Raw genomic sequence first — 17,958 nt, 5'->3', positions numbered from 1 at the left:
ACGGGAGCAAAAGTAGATGGCTATTGGCGATCCCTGCACACAGGAGAATCATCTAGACCCGTGTTAGCCAACTGCTGACGAATCCTAGATGTAAGGCAGACGACGACCAGGTAAGATGTTCACTGATTAATATTACCGATCAATGATAAGAGATCTCTGCGGACATGCTCGGGCATGTATCAGTTTTTGCCACCGCAGCTGCGAGTCGACGTACACGGTACATGTCACATCGTTGACAAAAAAGAGAGTCGAAAGATTTTCCGTAATCAGCGTGCTCTCTTTGTATTCAGCAGGGAAAATAAAAGCCACAATTGTGATGATATTCCTGGGGGCTCTGATTTGTGCTACTTGAGAACAAGCCAGGAGAAGATGCATGCATCTCATGTCCGCAGGGAAGTTGACCGGACTCTGTACGGGCAGCAGGTCCTCCTTCCTGCATATGCAGGGCGTGCGAGCATGTCCGAACTACCTTATTGAAAAATGCTAGATAACCTCCACACAGTTGCTTAGTACATAGTACGTACATACTGACTTGTAGCGGGGAAGACCTTGCCTTGGCATCTGGCCCAGTTAGATATATCCTTAAACCTGGCACTCTCGTAACCACCTACCTAATAAGCGGTAGATGGTATTGGAATGTGGCGATGTCCGTTTTTTCTCAAGTAGAGTTGTTGCCAAGGCATATTATTATGTATACAAACACGACTGGACAATATTTCTGGGGAAAACCGTGGCTTTCATGGCTTGCAGAATGCAATTTAGACCTGGCCAGGTCAGACTGCGTGATGGGAATTGAAACATGTCAGCGCGATGTCTCTTCAAGGCCCAGGCGCGTGCATGACATGGACCATGCATGCAAGCGAGGTCTCTAGACCGTCTTAGTGAACTATCGCTACATGGCCGAACACTGTTTTCGAAGAGAATGGATGTTCCAACCTAACAGAACCCCGCAAATCCTAATGTTGGGACAGTCTGGTATAACCCGGAATGAGTTGCCGAATATAAGGCATTATTCAAAATAAGAGTGATTAGAACCATGGATACGCATATGATCTCGACCACAGAAATGTGTCTAGTGGCCAGTGAAATGACTGCCTGGGAAGCCCGGGAAACAAACTACTTTGACAGCCCAAGAATTAGTATTTCCTGGGTCACTAGTGCTCTCGATCATCATGCTTTTGGCTTCCCAGCGTGGCGGAGCAGGTTCAAGTCGTCCTTCCGGTCGGTTCTCCTCGAGCAGCTAGCGCTAAGTGGGAGAAGTGGCTCGTTGAGTTTCCACGTCAATGACAGTAGTTCGTCAAGACTCGAAATTAGACTTGATGACTAGGCATCTATAGCCAATTTCCCGCTTATACGGTCCACTTGAATGCTCGACCTTCCAGACAGATATCGTTTGGACACTACCGGTAGGCTCTAGGCTGACACTTCTTCCACAGCGATATTCCCCAGCCTCACTTTATTGGTGCAAAGTCGAGGATTTTCAGCACGCAACATAGAGGAGCCACAGATTTAGAATTCGACACTGCGAAGATCCCAGGTTTCCGGGTTCGTAGTAATGGTGGTGCGGAGACATGCGGATACAATCCCAATTATCCCATGCGAAGTGCCACTCACCCGGACGAGCTCCTATGCTCATATCGATTTGATGTGTTGGCTGACGTGCGAGGGATCTTCGGGACAATCCGGACTTCGTAGGCACTTTGCCATAATCTTCAGCTGGGACCCGACCGCAAGGGTAGTTTGAGTCCCCAATATGCCAAGGATGCCCACCAGAGCTGATAGTATAAAGGCAAGAGTAAAGAGGCGATGCTACAGGAAGCATTGGGCTGGTATTGGTGGCTGCCTGCCAATTGCGTTGCGACTGATTGGAATCCAGTCGAGATGTGGCTGTGAGTGAATAGGGCTCAAAGCATCTTTTCATGACTTATGATGGAGGCTGGGGCCAGTAAACTCACACCAATAAGTACTGGCCAGACGCCTGGACCTCATAGTAACTTCCCCTATGAAGAAGTGAGGAGACAATATATGTGGCGGTAATATCGAAATCCACTAATCCCATCTCCCGTCACTCCCGTCGTGTGAACCAATGCGTTAAACATCACAGCACGGGTATTGCAATCCCGGTGATTTGATGCGATCAGGGGCCTCTGCCACTGATTTATTCTGCTAATATGAGTAAAGAAAGAAAAGAAAAATATATAAAAAAGGAACAACCAGCGCACTGTATGTATGTATCACTGTTGGACATATCACTATTTGACGCTCTTGAGCATGCGAGAGGCCCGAGAGCCGTCAACCACACACAGACCGCGAGTGACATTTAACCATGCCAAGGCTGCTTCCCTACTTGAGATGTAGGCTTCTCTAGACGGTCTAGGACTTGGGTATTTTCGCACCAAATAACCATCGTGATGCTCGGGAATCCAGATCAATTACTTACCTAGCAGATCGTCTCTGTCGATAGGGTACGCATTGACCGCTTTTGCTAGCATGGGAGACAACAATAATAGCATGGGTAGCCGCATAGAACCAGGCCCGACCTTCCATATTTAGTGTCATTGCTCGAATCTGGAGAGGCCGCAAAAAAAGGTCAATGGAGTGTTGTCTTCCCAAAGACTGGTCAAGCGTCGAGGACGGCCCAAATGGAACATGTCGGCGATCAAAGAGATCCACTGCTTAGAAAGGCAGCGCTGAAGAGCAAGATCCTGCACAAGGTTCGGCAAGATTCCTCTGTCGATCCCGATCCTGTGGTGCATCCACTCCCGGCCATTTTCAAAGTTTCCCGCATGGCGCATATCCCCCTAAGGCACTCGGTAGCACAAATTAGATTGCTGGTTCCGGTAAGGCTCCCGACAAGTGACGAACTGGTGGGTATGTGTACACGCGCCGAAGAGAAATGACCAGACAGCCGTGATGAAGAGTCAAGAATCCAGACAGCGCCGGCTCGCCGCCGCGCGAATACGAGGATTCCACTCACTGGTCAACAAGCAAGCTGACGCGCCCAGTGCGTCTTCGAAGTTGGGGAGGTGATAGTGACGAGTAAAAGGACTTGCCTCAAGCGGGCAAAGCTCTGGTGTCTCCGTACTGGTCACTGCGGCGCTTCTGGCATCATTCGCCGAACTTTAACACAAATCAATTTCTGGGCGCGCTAACGAATGCATCTATCGGACGAGCGATGCCACTTCGGCGCGTCCCGATCATTGGCCGGCTTCTTGGCTGGCCAGGGCGGGTAAGGTAAAAAACATCATTCGGCTTTCTCCATGTATCTCTTAAGTATTCTGCCACAAGATAATTGGACTTTTGCCACAGGCTTCGGGTTGATCATTGATCAGTAGTCGTTTTGAGCAGGACGATGCAGGCTCTGCAGTAAAGGATCACTGGAGATGAACCACAGCTGGTGTGATGTACCAATAGGTGTCCGTTCTGAAACCACAGGAGTTTGGCAGCGTTGGAGAGTGGATTCGCGACATGCCAAGGGATCTGGACGACCACATCGACTCCAGAACAATAAACCACCATGCCATCATAATTGACGCATGTCAATCGTCAATCAATAATGACCTTTGATCGCACGAGCGTAACTTTGCATGTAAACATATATCTTGCTGGAACGGACCGACGATGGTGTCTCGGCCGAAGCACCCGGCGTGAGTCTCGAACGGGAAAGCGTACCAGACAATGACGGGCCATCATTATTGACGGTCACGATCTGAGGCGAATGCCCATGACAAGCGAGCCCAAAATAATGAACTTTGGCCCTCCGTATGGTAGGTTGCCGGGCCGTTAAGCCTTCAATCCATAAATGTGATGTCAATTTCTATCCCTTTTCCGGAACCTAGTGGGCACAACGCATACGAAGCACCAATCTCAATGTACATAGCAATAGTCATTGGGAATAGAACCGAATCTCCTTAGGAAATCACTTCCCCCTATTTTCACGTAAGCACATGAAATGTAGATCAGAATTCTAGAGCAATGTTGATAATCGGCCGTCACTGAGAAAAGAGGCGCAGGACGAGGCACAAGACACAAAAGGTATGACAGGAAAAAGGGATGCAAGCCGTCCGTCACTGTTCAAGCGCGAGATGTACACCATGATTTTATCATTTCACATGATAGACTCCCATCAACAATGAAAGGGTATCAAAATGCCTGATCGTTCCTTTCGCTGGGTAAATGTTGGCGTCTATAGGGACAACAGGAAAGGGGTGAAAGAGTATCTCTTCCCCAGGTATCAAAAATCATCCAGAATTAAAGGATTAAACAGAAAGTCGCTTTTCTCTCGCAAATTCAGAATTCGCCCTCCCATGCTATAGTCGTCATAAATTTTGAGATCCCAAATCCCCTGAACTCCGTATGTCAGCTGGATGCTGATGGGTAAAAGTATTATGTGGTATTCGAACAGGAAAATGCGCAAGTTGCTAGCCATAGGGTAGAAACGAGCCCGTATGGCAGGATCGAAGTCCCTAGAATTGCCTACGGTTGGCTGGGTACTGAGCGACTCGGCGAGGAAACAGATTCACGAGACGAGGCTTGTTCAGTATCGCTAAAGGGCGATTGTCGCTGCGGAATCCTTTCGTTTTCATTGCTGCGAATCTGGTTACGCAATGCCGGTAGCTGTCGTCGTCTTGCGTTGATGAACCAATTGCTGATCTTGAAACCCACCACGGAGCCTAGGTTAGCGTTTGAAGAGATGAAATGGTAGAAACGGAAGGAACCGTACCTGGCTGATTGACAATCCGGTCCGTGTCATGAATATTTGCTTATCTTCCTCACTTGGGTATGGATGATCGAGATGCTCGTGGAACCAGGCGCGTAGAATATCCGTGACCGGCTTCGGAAGATTCCCTCGTCTGCGTTTGCTCCGCGAATCGATCGGGTCGCCAAGAATACCGAAGTTGGAGTGCTGTGGATTAGGAACTATTTGCGATGGATATTCAAGTTCCCCTCTATAGGCTTGGGGATAGTGGACGTATGGCGGTGTATCATACGGTTGCTGATTGTAAGCCGAGACAGGGACACTGCTGCCCGTGTAAGACGGCGGGCTCTGTCTCTCGAGGTCCAAATCATTCCGATTCCTTACGCCAAAGACCAGGCCCTCATGGGCATAGTCTCGTGGTAACGAGGATGGGCGGAGTGCTGTATCGTCGAATGAAGTTCCCGCACGACTCAGATTGCGCTCAGGCAAAGAGTGTAGATTATGGATCGGCGGCAAGATCGGACTAGGTCCACGAGATGTGAACTGCATAGGCTGTCCTGTGACAGAAGCCATGGGCGATGAATTCCCGGAAGGCTGGGGCTGTGGAAGACCATGTTCTCGGTGGTTTCCGAATTGAGTCTCCTCGACCCTGATCGGTTGCGAGGCAAAGTCAGACAGGGTGTCACTTGAGGGTGGCTTCGCAGGAGACCCGAGAGCAGAGCCTGGGACAGATCGCGGTCTCGTTGATTCCGGGATATATGACGGAGAACGATCTTGTTGAGGCTGTCTAGAAGCATAGAATGGAGTAGAATCTATCTCCTCGTGCAAGTGAGGAGGTAGTAACTGAAGTATAGCTGTCAGCAGCTATGTCCTCGCACTCATAAGGTATGGGATCATCTTACCTCTCGGAAAGGTGGGAGAGTCTGTGAGCGACCGGCTGGAAGCCCGCTAGCATATGATACGGCCATATTCCTGTTCTCTTCGTTCCCGCGGTAGTTATTAGGGGACATAGGATGGGAAAAGAGATGAATCTCGTCTCTAACTCTGTCCCGCGGCGATTAGAACAGGCATGGGAAAACCCGGTATATGAGAGGGGTATGGAAATATTGTAATGTATGTACTTTGACAAGAAGATATCTAGAGACGTTCTTCCCAACCGATGGGATAGTTTCTCTTCCTCGAGTGAAAGTGCAAGCAAGACACGCGGCTGAGGAGCAGAGGGGCGGGCAACATATGAATGTACTCACATGAGGGTCAGGTGGATTTGGTTAACATTGCCGGTCCGGGACTTGATGGGGACAGCTGAATCAAGGTTATGCAAGGCTGAAGGAAGACAATTCCAAGCCCAGTCGAAATACTGACTGGCTGGGAGGTATTTACGGATGAAAGCCACCAGTCGCGTTGAGATCGAGAGTGCCCAGGGAACTTGCAGGACGAACTGACAGGCAGAGCAGTTATTAGAATGCAAGATCCGTACCATTGTTACATCTGGCCGACCCCATGGAAAGCCACTACGGGGCTGCCCAAAAATGACGATCGTGGTCAGAGTGGGTACGGTAGTCAGAAACTACTGCCACTACTCCATAAGCCCAGAAAGGTATGTAGAGCGGAGAGGGCGCAAATAGGACCCTGCAAACCTCTCCATCCTTAAGGTTGTCTTGACAGATGGAGCCAAGGATCTGACACCTGGGCGCGGGAATGATGTGCAAGGTGGCGCCGTGAATCGAGTCAGCTATCCGGGCGCCCACGCTAATAATTCTTTAGACGGACAGGCGCGTGGTTCCCTCCGATAGAGGATCTGATTTCCAAAGCTCCCCGGTCGCTTCTGGGGTTCACGGTCACACTGGAGCGTCCGACTACTAGCGGATTACTGCAGTTCTGTCCTTCGCAGAGTCACCGATTGTCAGCTCCACGACAAGCGCCCGCCCTTGTTTGCCAGGATCAGCTGGGCCGGTGTGATTGGATTTCTCCAGGTGAGAACGCAGCCAATGCTGGGGACACATTACAGCCCAGGTAGCGCCGACGAGAGAGAGCGAGAGAAAGCGTCCGTGGTTTGCAATAATAATAATAATAATAGGGGACGAAGATTCCATGGAGACCACCGACATGAGGATCGCTCGAGGAACCCAAGGGGGAACTTCCCCCGGGTGTACCTGACGCCGAGGAGAGCACCTGTTCGTCAGGGGTTGGCCGGGAAGTCAATCGTGGAGGAGCAAGGATGGTCTTCACGGGAATGGTTTGGGATCGCTATAGTTTGGAAGTCAAAATCCCCAAAGGGGGCAGAAATTTCAACAGCGGTTACCGAACACCAAGGCCCACGGCAAAGATCGCCATGAGTCCCTCGCTGGTCGACCCACCTGTTGTAGAGTACTGGTACCATGATGCAACGGAGGCACCCAGCCAGACAGATTTGTATCTCGAAAAATCAGCAGCCTATGTTGATAGGCGAGGCGCTAGATTGTACCCTGCAGGTCAATAATCGGACACAGATCCCGGGCGATTGCTTAGGACGTCTGCACCATCTATCCGGAGTAAGCGCCCAGACGGCTGACTTGGGCCAACCGTAGGAATCTCACTGATGATCGACCCACGCATGATCGAGACATGTAGTTACTACGGCGCTGGCAGAGTTTCCACTAAGTCCCAGAGCCAAGGCTGCCAGGTCATGTTTCGAGAAAAGAGACAGAGAGAACTGCCGCCGTGGTCGAAGAGAACAGGGATGGGAGATCTCCTCGGGCTTCCTTCATCGGTCCCACTCAGATTAGCTGCAATCTGTGGTGTCCCAGGAACGCCAGGGTCTAGTTAGCTGGCAGTACAAGTATGTACAAGCGCCGGTCGTACGGATTGGGACCTATTATTTTCTTTCTCCCAGCGTTCTTTCCCAGCAACGGATGATCGTTGCAGCCGGATACTGGAGCATACTGGAGCATACTCGTCAGAGAAAGGAGAGTGAGATATTCCTGCAACATATGACAGCTTCTAGCGTGGAACCAGCCGGACGTGCTGTCGCAGACGCTGACCATGGGCGACCGTGACATGGTCCTGGATTGCCAGCAAGTGTTCTCTAGAAGGCTGTCTGTTCGTCTTGGCTTTGCGAACCCAAAAACGTCCGAGAGGGGAGAGACTGAGGATGGAGCAATGGTTCGACAAGCCCTGAGCTAACAGTTAGCCTCATTCCACGAGAGCGGATGGCCAGCTAGCCTTTGCAGTGACAAGCACGGGGCGAGGGTCCAGTAGGCTGGCCCTAGGACGCGGTACATCCGATGGATACACGATAGATTATTATTATTATTGATTGGGTTTTGGGGGGTTGTGCAGAATGATCTCGTGGGTCCTGGTTCCTGGAGAGATTCCTGCACTTGGTTACTTAGAGAAGAAGCAGAAGCAGAAGCAGAACAGAGGGAGCACGCAATCTGGGCTGTTTCCGGTCTTCTCCCGACGGGCGATCGCCGAAACCTCCACCCGTCCCTGACCAGAGAGAACCTTCAACCAGAGAACCAGAGAAGCTCAACATCCACGACAGCAATAATTCGGAACCAGCAGCATCCAGAGATCCGCGAGGCTAAATAACTAATATCTCTCTCACCAAGCAGGACGCCTCATCTCGTCCGCTTGCCCCCTCCCTCCGGTGATACGCCGTGCGGTTCTGATGGGATCAAAGAGCCACCATCGTGGGGAACGGTAAGTATACTAGTTCTAACACCATCGGGGGCTACGGCCACCCCAGGATCTGAGCGTCCAGACGAACAAGGACCCAAACTCTCCTCCTCGGACGGACAGAGACCGCAACGGTTCAAACTTCAGACATTCTCGTATCGATCGATATTATCGATAACTGGAATACTGCAGGAGACAGGAACCACCTTTCGATGCATGCGCCGCAACCCCAAATTCTCGCGCTGCCATAGGGCGATGCGTTCCCAAGATTTGGGAAAACACTAGATAGTCTGCAGTACTACTTAAATTCTCGACACGGAACAGAACAACCGCCCTGGGTTTGGCGTCTACGTCAGAAGGTTTCCCAGTCCTAAACCGTCCCGCTCTCGACCCGTGGGAACAGCCTGAGACAAAAAGCTCAAGGCTGGGGCTGTGAGTTTGAGAAAAGCTTCGGTGTCTAAACTTTTAAAGTAAGACTGCCACGCTGTGGGGTTCTTGCAGCCTTCGGCGGACAACCTGCGGATGCTATTATTCGAACGAACAGGTGTCATAGAAAGGGCTGCGCGGTTCTATACCCCCTAATACGTCCGGATCAGGCGCCGGCAAATGACAGGAGCACTCTGGTGGATATAACAAACTGATCTTGCCGCTTGACAGATCTCCCTCCGATCCATTATTGGGGGAAACCATCCGTTCGAGTCGATGTTCCAGAATCTACTCTGCCTCATCCGGAGGCCAATCGAGATCCAAGATCGTACAGAGGATCCAGGGGTTCCCACTATTGCCGCTCCATCTCGGGAGTGTAGATTAGGAATTCGGGAACTCGGGACAGCCCTGCCTCCGAATCTTCGCGACCTTGATCTCTGGTAAAGAAGGGTAGGTAGTAGTCTAATATGGCTGGCGAAAGGACAGTCTATTGTATCCATGGCTTCGAGATCGTTGCTCATCTGCTTTGATCTTTTCGCTTGCTACATGGTGGGTGTATGTTCTTATGCTTTACGCACGAGTACTTGTCTGTGGTGCATGTAAGTATCTGTAGTTGGCCTATTCTGTTGGCCGAGATTATACAGTAAACAGAAGAAACCAATGTACTCACATTTTCTGGAATAAAGGGGCTGTGCCGCCGTGCCGAAATCGCGCATCACGGTAGTTTGACTTGTCCGCTTCACTAACGATTGACTTCTCTAGAAACCTAGAGATCTGCGACACAGTACGAATTTACTATTCCTTTATGGAGATCTCGAAGAGACTCGTTGGGAAAGCCTCGGTCCTCCCCATCTGTGACTCCACGACTGCATACATACTGATCCTGAACCTTACATAGTCCATTCCTTTCTGAGACCTATGGGTCTGATGAGCAACGGAAGCTATCGTGACGACTTGAATCAAGATCTATAGTCTCGATCATGAGATTTAGAGCGGCCTCAGAGCGGCAGGAGACCGGGCTCGGCTCGCTCAGCAGACATCAGTAAAGAGATCTAGAAAAAGATTTCTTCTATGGACAGAGAGCACGTTTCGATAGCAAGGGGTCAAACCTAGTCTCCATCACCTGGTGACGTCCCTTCTTACCATCTTGCCTGGTGTAAAGACGCATATTGATGAGCTGCCGCTGAAACCCCCTTTTAACTCTACCAGTACGGCCATCCTGAAGGGCTCAAGTGTAACTTCACATCTATCGTATAGACTAACTGTACTTGACGCGAGATCGATACAGGCAGACCATGAATGAGTTCAGGCTTTAGCAAGGATCGTATCGCTTGCATTGTCCGACAAGTCCCAACGTCCCGCATATTTTCTATCTGATAATGGCGCCCCCCAGAGCAGATAAGTTCTCCCAACGGATCAGATATGATAGATCATAGGCGTTGAAGCAGAATCTCGATATGATTTTACTGTGAGACCGATCTGATTCACCAGGTTTTGGAACCCACATGCAGCAGCACATTCCTGTGTCTCGAGCTGTCATATCTGCACCAATGCAATAATGTATCGAATAGAGTCTGCGTCATAACTGTCTTCCTAGTGTGTCATTAACCTGCACTTTTGGAACCACGTGTGCCATTCCTGATATCTGCGGTCATCCGCTCTGATACCTGTGCTCCGGTGCGTCATCGACCTGCTAGAAAGATGCACATGGCTCATGTGACCGGACAGGAAGCGTTGGCATCTGCTTGCTGTCGTCGAATTTCCAAATTGTATAGCAGCAATTGCTACTGGTTTAACCCGATTACGACAATTAGAAAATACGGTGTTTGATAAACACACTTATCGTCTCATTTCTCCCTATCTATGGATGCGGCACTTTCCTACAGTCACTGCTTGTGAGGCTATTTCACTATTTGACTCTTTAGTGGAAGGTAGGAGCGACAGCAAACTGCAAGGATTCAGACCTTAGCCCTTGTAGTCAGCCTGTGATCATACTATGTTCTATTCTTAAGAAAGCAGAAAAGGATATGTCTGTCTCCATTAGGACATAGGATAGTGTTCAAATATTTGGTCTCAAGTCCGTTCTTGGATAGTTGATATGCATATTCATACTCTCATCTTAGGCAAGTTTCCTCTGTATCCAGGGATATAACTGTTGTCTCACATTGAAAGGTTGTCTGGAAGCAAAGCAGTTTGAACCGCAACGATATGTTCTTCTCTGCAACTGATAATTAATGCCAGATAGAATCGGTGATAGAATCGGTGGAGGAAGATTTTGGTATGATATTACCTGACTATCCGTTTCCATGTAGAGGTTACTGCAGCGGATAAATTCCTTGGTCCGCTATACAAGACAATACACTACTAGTTCCATAAAGCTACAGCGATTGTAGAAGGGATATGACCACATTAATAACGGTTTGCCATGTATATAGTACGGACAACTGTGACTACCAGTTGACATCACAGGGATATGGAGAAATGTCCCACTTCCTCTTTAGAATAACTGTTTTCGGAACATTTATTCTGCTTTGATACTACGCATCTATACATAGTACATAATAATTTAGGGCATAGTATCCACAGTTCATCACTGGTCTCCCACCGCTATCTCCAGAATCTCCATAACCTGCGACTTCTCCGTGATAGGAACTGCATTGGTCTTGATCCAAAGATCATGGAGACTGTTGGTCGCCAAAACATCCAACTTGTCTCTTCCAACATTCACGTCCTTCAGAGATCGTGGCATCTCCAATTCGCGAATGACTGCATCCAGGATATCACCCAGGTCCGGATTGGAGACATTGCGAGCCTTCAGGGTAGACTGGACGGTTTCGTCCTCCAACAGCACTTTCTTGCAGATCTCCTGTCGATCGTTGTTGGCGCCCTTCGATGCATTATACTTGCAGACTGCTGGGAGAAGGATGCAGCTCGTCTCGCCATGACCGACACCCAGAGGACCCAATTGGTGGCCAATGGCATGACTGGCCCCGAGAGGCACGCCGCTGGATACAGCAGCCATGGCTTCCACGACACCAAGCTGACATAAATGGCGTGCATCGAGATCAGTGGGGTTATGCTTGCATTTCAAAAGCCCAGGCACCAACTTCACCAGACCTTTCTTGGCTTCTGAGTCTCCCTTCTCATTGCTCTGCAACGAGCAGAGAGTTTCCACACAGTGGTCGACGGCTCGGATACCGGAACTGAGCCACAACCAGGCCGGAGTATGCAGACAAAGCTCTGGATCTTGAATTACCAGAGTTGGATCAACGTGCGGTTCATAAGTCCGCTTCGCATGTGTCCTCTCATCCGTGACACCGGCGATATGCTGATACTCACCGCCAGATAGCGAGGTCGGGATATGAATCAGCGGGATGGTAGGGGGATTAAGCACATCTCGTTGCCGTGGGTTATGCGAATGTCCTCCCCAGAGTGTATCAACTTCATCGGCCGTATATGCTGAGTTGGCGAGGGCGAATCGAACCACCTTCGCAGCGTCCGTGACACTACCACCGCCCAAGGTAATCAGGCAATCAACGCCTCCGAGATTCCGCACATCCTCGATAACTTTCAGAACCTCTATAAGAGGGGTGTGAGAGCTGATTCCAACAAAAGTTCCGACGAGTTTCCCCTCAAGGCTCTGTTGAAGCCGCTTCAGAGCGTCGGTCTTGGTAGCCAATGACTTTGAGGAGAGAATGTAGGTTTTCGTGCATCCCAGACGATCAACATGTCGAGCACAAGCCTCGGGGAATCGAAGGCCATAACTGAGCATCGGCAATGGCCGGTCAGGGTATGCCTGACGGAAGGTCTCTTGGGAGAAGAAATTCGCCATTCTTCTTACAGCCGTCTTCATACAAAATCTGTTAACGTCTCCTCCAGAGAAAAGAAGAGTATTGTATCCAACTGCGCAATAAAGGAAAGGGAGTATGAAGAAAGAACAACAATAGAGGATCTCAAAGAAACAAGACCTGTCCGCGGGGCCGATGCTACTGCTATTGTAAGTTTGTGTTGGATATGTTCTTTTGGTCCCGCATCAGGTCGGGATGCCCCTCGTCACTGTCTCCGCATCCGATGTGGGGAAGTTAAGTATATGTACTATTGACGAGACCAACAATATCTGCTTTTCACAGCACGCAATTGGACATTCCTGAGAGCTCTCTAAAATGAAGTGGACTGTATTTCTAAGCGATCAAAGCTTTTTGCTGTTGTGCCAATGTGTGGCTTCAGTAAAAAGCTGGGCAACAATAATAAAGCTTGACCTCTGTGCAATGTGGGGCCATCTGTCGATAGATGTTATAAGTTATCGAGGCGAATATAGATGTGGGTTCATAGTCTCGAGCGATATTCGAGATAATTTCAGTTGGAGGACTAAAGTCTTGCTCGTTAGAAGGGGACAAAGGAGGGTTATAGACATGTTGCAGATGAAGTTGCAATGTACTCTAAGTAAAATGTCTGCAATATCCTGCTTTTTAGGTTTCTTTAAGGCATGATATGATTCTTCTGCTCTCTTTTAGATTATTTAATGTGAGTTCCGTTCGGCCTCCATCTATATAGTTAGTCAACCGAGGCTATGATCTGCCAATACATAGGTAGGCTCTGTGGACGACATGGAGGACTGTATTTTTCAAGTCAGCGTGAATACTTCTATATACGGATCCAGTGCTGCCAGCGATAAAATGCGAGTAGTCTTAATTTACTGTCGCTCGGCCCAACCGTCTCGACGACATCTTTTCTTCCGATGTATGCTACCTTCTTTATGTCCTATCAGTTCCTGGTGAGTAGCGCTACTCTCGATAAAGACATTTGCATCGCCATCTCTAGGGTAGCTTTGGCTGGCATGACAGTTGGCTGTAGACGTGAAATAAAAGAGAAGTATTCCACATGTGTTGCGACAAGATGCGAAGCCGATATAGATATTGGTTTAAGCAGCTTACTACTAAATTGGAATCAGATAGTGCACTATATGTGTTCCCATTCCCTTATTCCGTCATTCTCTCCAGTCTCGCAATGCCTAAGTCCTCCAAATAAACTATGTGCATGAGAACTCTAGAAAGGCAGATAACCTTACAAATGAATATTACGACATAGGCGTGTATAAGATTCCACTCAAAAAAAAGAACGTTCGGTCGGCACCAACTTCTGCACAGTGTCTAGTTAGTAGGATGCCTTCTTTTCCCCTGGAACATTGATGTCATCCCACAATACAAGGCATCTGAAACACTGTTCTAATAGACTTCTTCTAGATATTCTGGTTCCAACTCAAATACGAATTCGGCTATTGGCGGCGCGATTCATTTTCGCCTGCTTCTGGACGGCGCCTAGCAGGAAAGTTCCATAGTGTTCTGCCAGGGTTGCATCGTGCGTTTCGGGTCTTTGCATAAGTATCTTCCCCAGGTGGCCCCTCGGATCATTTGAATCATCGAATCCATAGCGATCTGCAAACTGTAGATCTGCCGGACAAGGTGTAGGTAATAATACGACGGAGATCTCAGACATAATCGACTCTGAGCCTTCATCTGTCTTGTTGCCATCATAAATCATACCGACAGGACTTCCAGGGAGCATGTTATAAGTGATTCGACGATGGGCTCAGCGTTGTGGTGTAGTCATCCTCTGCAGTGAGATTACCCTGGAGAACCTCCACATATAGGCCATAAAACCAGGGTCCAGAGAGTCCAGATCATGCGCAGTACCTGGTAATATTTAGAATCAAGAGAAAGTGATCATTCTCTCGGTCATCGTTCAGGGATAACCAAAGGGTTGCACGCCCCCCTTTAGAGAGTTTAAGCCACATGCATGTGTGTGCTAACTGGGACGGGGATGATGATACGACCTTCCAAGTCGGTCGCATCCTTCGTGGGGGTCATTATTATTTATGGACCACTTTGAAAACCTCGGACTTCCTGCAATGGATGTATTCCCGAACCAGAATGACGCCATGGAGCCGAATGGCCCCGGATCGATTGGCAACGGTGATAGTTGCATACTGTCGAGCATGGTGGCACAACGACTGTGCAGCGCAAGGAAGATGGGACCAACTTAAAATATCCGTCGATAGCCGATCTGATACTGCCGTAATCATATGCTGTGGTAAACGATATCGTCCCTTCTGCCACTGCAACATATAACTTTCCCAAGCGAACGGCGATAACGCTTGGAAGGGAACGACGCTGATAACACTGCAGGGTCCGCCCAACCAGAAGGCCGTCGTGGAAATGTGCCGCATTCTGGTCATATTCTAGAAGATTTTAAGACCAGGCCAATAATGGACATGACGGGCCGTGGTGCAAGCCACACCTCGGCTCTCCGCGATGCCCAGAGATATCATGGCTTGTTTTACTAGCTATTTGGCCGGGGAACGTGCGGCGCCAAAGATGAAAAGAACCAACTAATAATCACACAGTAACTATCGCCCATGGTTAGCACAGAAGGAAATAGAAAAAGCGCGATCCTCTCCATGTGCAGCCATTCACATATTCTTGCACCATCCGCGAGCAATAATAATCAAGATCTCAGATTCATTTCTTCCAGAAAGGGACAGGATAAAAGACCCGCTAGCTTCCGTTCCGCCTATCTTGTCAAGCTTTTTTTTGTTGGCGCACTGTAACCATCCCCATATCTGAACAGTACCAAATTTGTCCGCGAGTCGACGGACAAGACGCCAATGCCCCTGGTGGCTCTTCAGAGACCCCGCCCGCACTGATAATAGCGGCTGTCTCCTCACAGAATCTCATTCTGCTTACGTATCTTTATTTAGAGACAGAGCGACTCCCGTCACGGAATCCTGAGTTCTGGAGTAACTATTACTCCATTTGTTTCTTGCCATATGTTGACTCCTCTGACCGGGGGCTGCCGGGAATCAGCCACGCTCATGGCCCAGTCTCCATCGGAGAACGAGGGCTCCCAATTGTGGAAGGGGAAGAATGGCAACAATAATAATAGCCAGAGCGGGAGTATCAAGCCTGAAAGCACCGGGGACGATGCTGCTCGCCCAAAAGGTCGGATCCGACGATCCATGACGGCGTGTAATACCTGTCGCAAGCTTAAGACCCGCTGTGATCTCGAACCGCGCAGTCATGCTTGCCGTCGTTGTCTGTCCTTGAGGTTAGAAAGAAGTACCGCGTGTACAGCATCTCGTTGGCATTTTCTCAAGAGAACTAACTCGCTCTGCAGGATCGACTGTGAGCTCCCAGAGACCCCCGAGCGCTATCAGGAAAATGCGCTGGTTTGGTCAGAGGCGGCAGCGGTCATTCCCGCCTCGATTGAAGATCGACTGAGCTCCCTGGAGCGGAGCATGGGAGAGTTAACCAACATGATGCGCCAGATGATCGAACGATTCCCGAATCCATCCAACAGCCCGGCGTCGCGGTCAACGGGATGGTCCCAAACTACTGAACTAGATGACTCCCGGTCGGAAGAGGGTGTCCACCTCTCTCTGTATGTCCCGAAGCCCGTCCATCTCATCAGAGAATTGCAGTCCGAGTTTTTCGGACGAAAAGAAGATTTCGCATCGGAGGCCCATCTTCTAGGGGATATCGTATCAAAAGGACTGATTGATTCGAAACTGGCCAAGAGACTCATACAGCTGTAAGCTACCTCCTGTTATTGAACTCTGTCGAACACTCTAACTAATCGGACGCAAAAGATTTGTTGAACATTTTGGTCCCTGGATTTCCGTGCATGATGTCTCCGACCTCCCGCAAAATCTCAGGCAGAATGAACCCTTCCTTTTTAGCACAGCCTGTTTGTTCGCCTCTCGTTATGTGCCGGGTATTCCTCTACCGGTAATCCATGCCATGTACCTTCAAGTACGGCGTCTCTCAGCGAGTGTCTTGTGGAGTGCACCTCCTCTAAAGTACGAATCTCTTCAAGCGTTGACGCTCCTTTGCCTCTGGACGGCTACTGTTCAGACGGAAGTTCCCATGGATAGCTGGCTACTCAGCGGAATCTCAATTAACCACGCCATTATAGCCTTTGAATTCCTGGATCGAATACCAGCAGAACCTGTAGTAACTGATGATATGCTCAAGAAGTTGCGCTTGTGGAACGCTCTATGTTTGACCCAGCTACAGTATGGCAACCTTGCACCTCAAGACGTGAGGAGTTGCTAACACCTTGCAGCTTCGCTATTGGAAATGCACGGCCTTTCAGCCTCCAACAGAAGTATCTAGATCATTGCTCTCGGATCCTTGAGCACCCAGGGGCAAGATTCGATGACGGGAAAATGGTGGCTGAGATTCAGCTGTACGCTGTCACCTTGACTCTTCAGAACAACAATCAGCGCATGCAACGTGGAGAGATAGAGTATGATGAGATCGAAAGATGGAAAGCGGATTGGGTGCATCTTTTCAGTAAGAACACTCTCCTCCTCGTTTCGATACCAATATTGTTCCAGGCGCTTATAGATTGCAGCAGATGAATCTCACTCAACTCTCGACCTCGGTCTGCGGTTCTGTCAGTTATTGCTATATCGAACGTCCTTGAAGCTAAGACCGGACCGCGAAAGACTCCTGCCTGAAATCATGAAGAGCTCCCGTACTATTCTTTCCAGATTTCTCCAGATTCAACCATACATCGCCGTGGATTTTATCGACCACATATTCTTCGTGGTCGTCTACGCCGCACTGACTCTCTGCGAATTCAATATCATGGATCCTCTAATTGACCAGATCCAAGCATTTCTGATCCACCTGTCTCCGAATGAAGAGCACATAGCGTATCGGTTTGCATGCATTATCAACGAGCTCAAGCGACGATCAACCCAGATTGTACCTCAGCCATCTAGCGTGACCAAAACCGAGGATTTTGCGGACTCGCGCAGAGTGACCACGGAAAACACCGAATTCATGTCATCTTTGATGGACACATTACCGGAGGGATACGGGTCCTTGGAGCAGCTGCTCGCTGGCTTCGTTCCATCGCAGTCTGTTCCTGGCCCGGTGTACGGGAATATCCCCATGACTACCGGAATGGCAAATACAGTCCTGCAGTCCTATCCTTGCAATAACTGAATGTTACCATAGTTGACGATCATTCACTCCGCACATGGCGCTGGCCGTCATATTAGGCTCCCAGTGTTAGTATTCCTTGCCCACGCCCACCCACCGTGGAGCTCAAAAAGAAATGGATACGAGTTTATGACCATAAAATTCACATTTCATAGTTAACATGACGAC

The 17,958-nt window shown here is 49.3% G+C and overlaps 3 protein-coding genes across 3 annotated transcripts; 1 reads left to right on the top strand and 2 right to left on the bottom strand.

Annotated features, from left to right (window-relative positions):
- Positions 1-4,476: 4,476 nt before the first annotated feature.
- C8Q69DRAFT_509786 (homeobox KN domain-containing protein) lies at positions 4,477-5,667 on the bottom strand (the record flags this gene model as incomplete). Its single annotated transcript, XM_028633130.1, has 3 exons — positions 4,477-4,653; positions 4,724-5,542; positions 5,602-5,667. The coding sequence occupies 3 exons, from the start codon at positions 5,665-5,667 to the stop codon at positions 4,477-4,479; spliced, it is 1,062 nt and encodes a 353-aa protein (XP_028482308.1).
- Positions 5,668-11,372: 5,705 nt separating this feature from the next.
- C8Q69DRAFT_437165 (hypothetical protein) lies at positions 11,373-12,614 on the bottom strand (the record flags this gene model as incomplete). Its single annotated transcript, XM_028628574.1, has 1 exon — positions 11,373-12,614. The coding sequence occupies one exon, from the start codon at positions 12,612-12,614 to the stop codon at positions 11,373-11,375; it is 1,242 nt and encodes a 413-aa protein (XP_028482307.1).
- A 3,039-nt stretch (positions 12,615-15,653) lies between these two features.
- On the top strand, positions 15,654-17,793 carry C8Q69DRAFT_407535 (transcriptional activator of proteases prtT; the record flags this gene model as incomplete). Its single annotated transcript, XM_028628158.1, has 5 exons — positions 15,654-15,886; positions 15,956-16,369; positions 16,428-16,853; positions 16,904-17,133; positions 17,195-17,793. The coding sequence occupies 5 exons, from the start codon at positions 15,654-15,656 to the stop codon at positions 17,791-17,793; spliced, it is 1,902 nt and encodes a 633-aa protein (XP_028482306.1).
- Positions 17,794-17,958: the final 165 nt, after the last annotated feature.

This window comes from Paecilomyces variotii (genome assembly GCF_004022145.1).
Source record: "Paecilomyces variotii strain CBS 101075 chromosome Unknown C8Q69scaffold_12, whole genome shotgun sequence".
NCBI classification, from domain to species: domain Eukaryota; kingdom Fungi; phylum Ascomycota; class Eurotiomycetes; order Eurotiales; family Thermoascaceae; genus Paecilomyces; species Paecilomyces variotii.
This window is presented reverse-complemented; position numbering and strand designations above follow the sequence as displayed.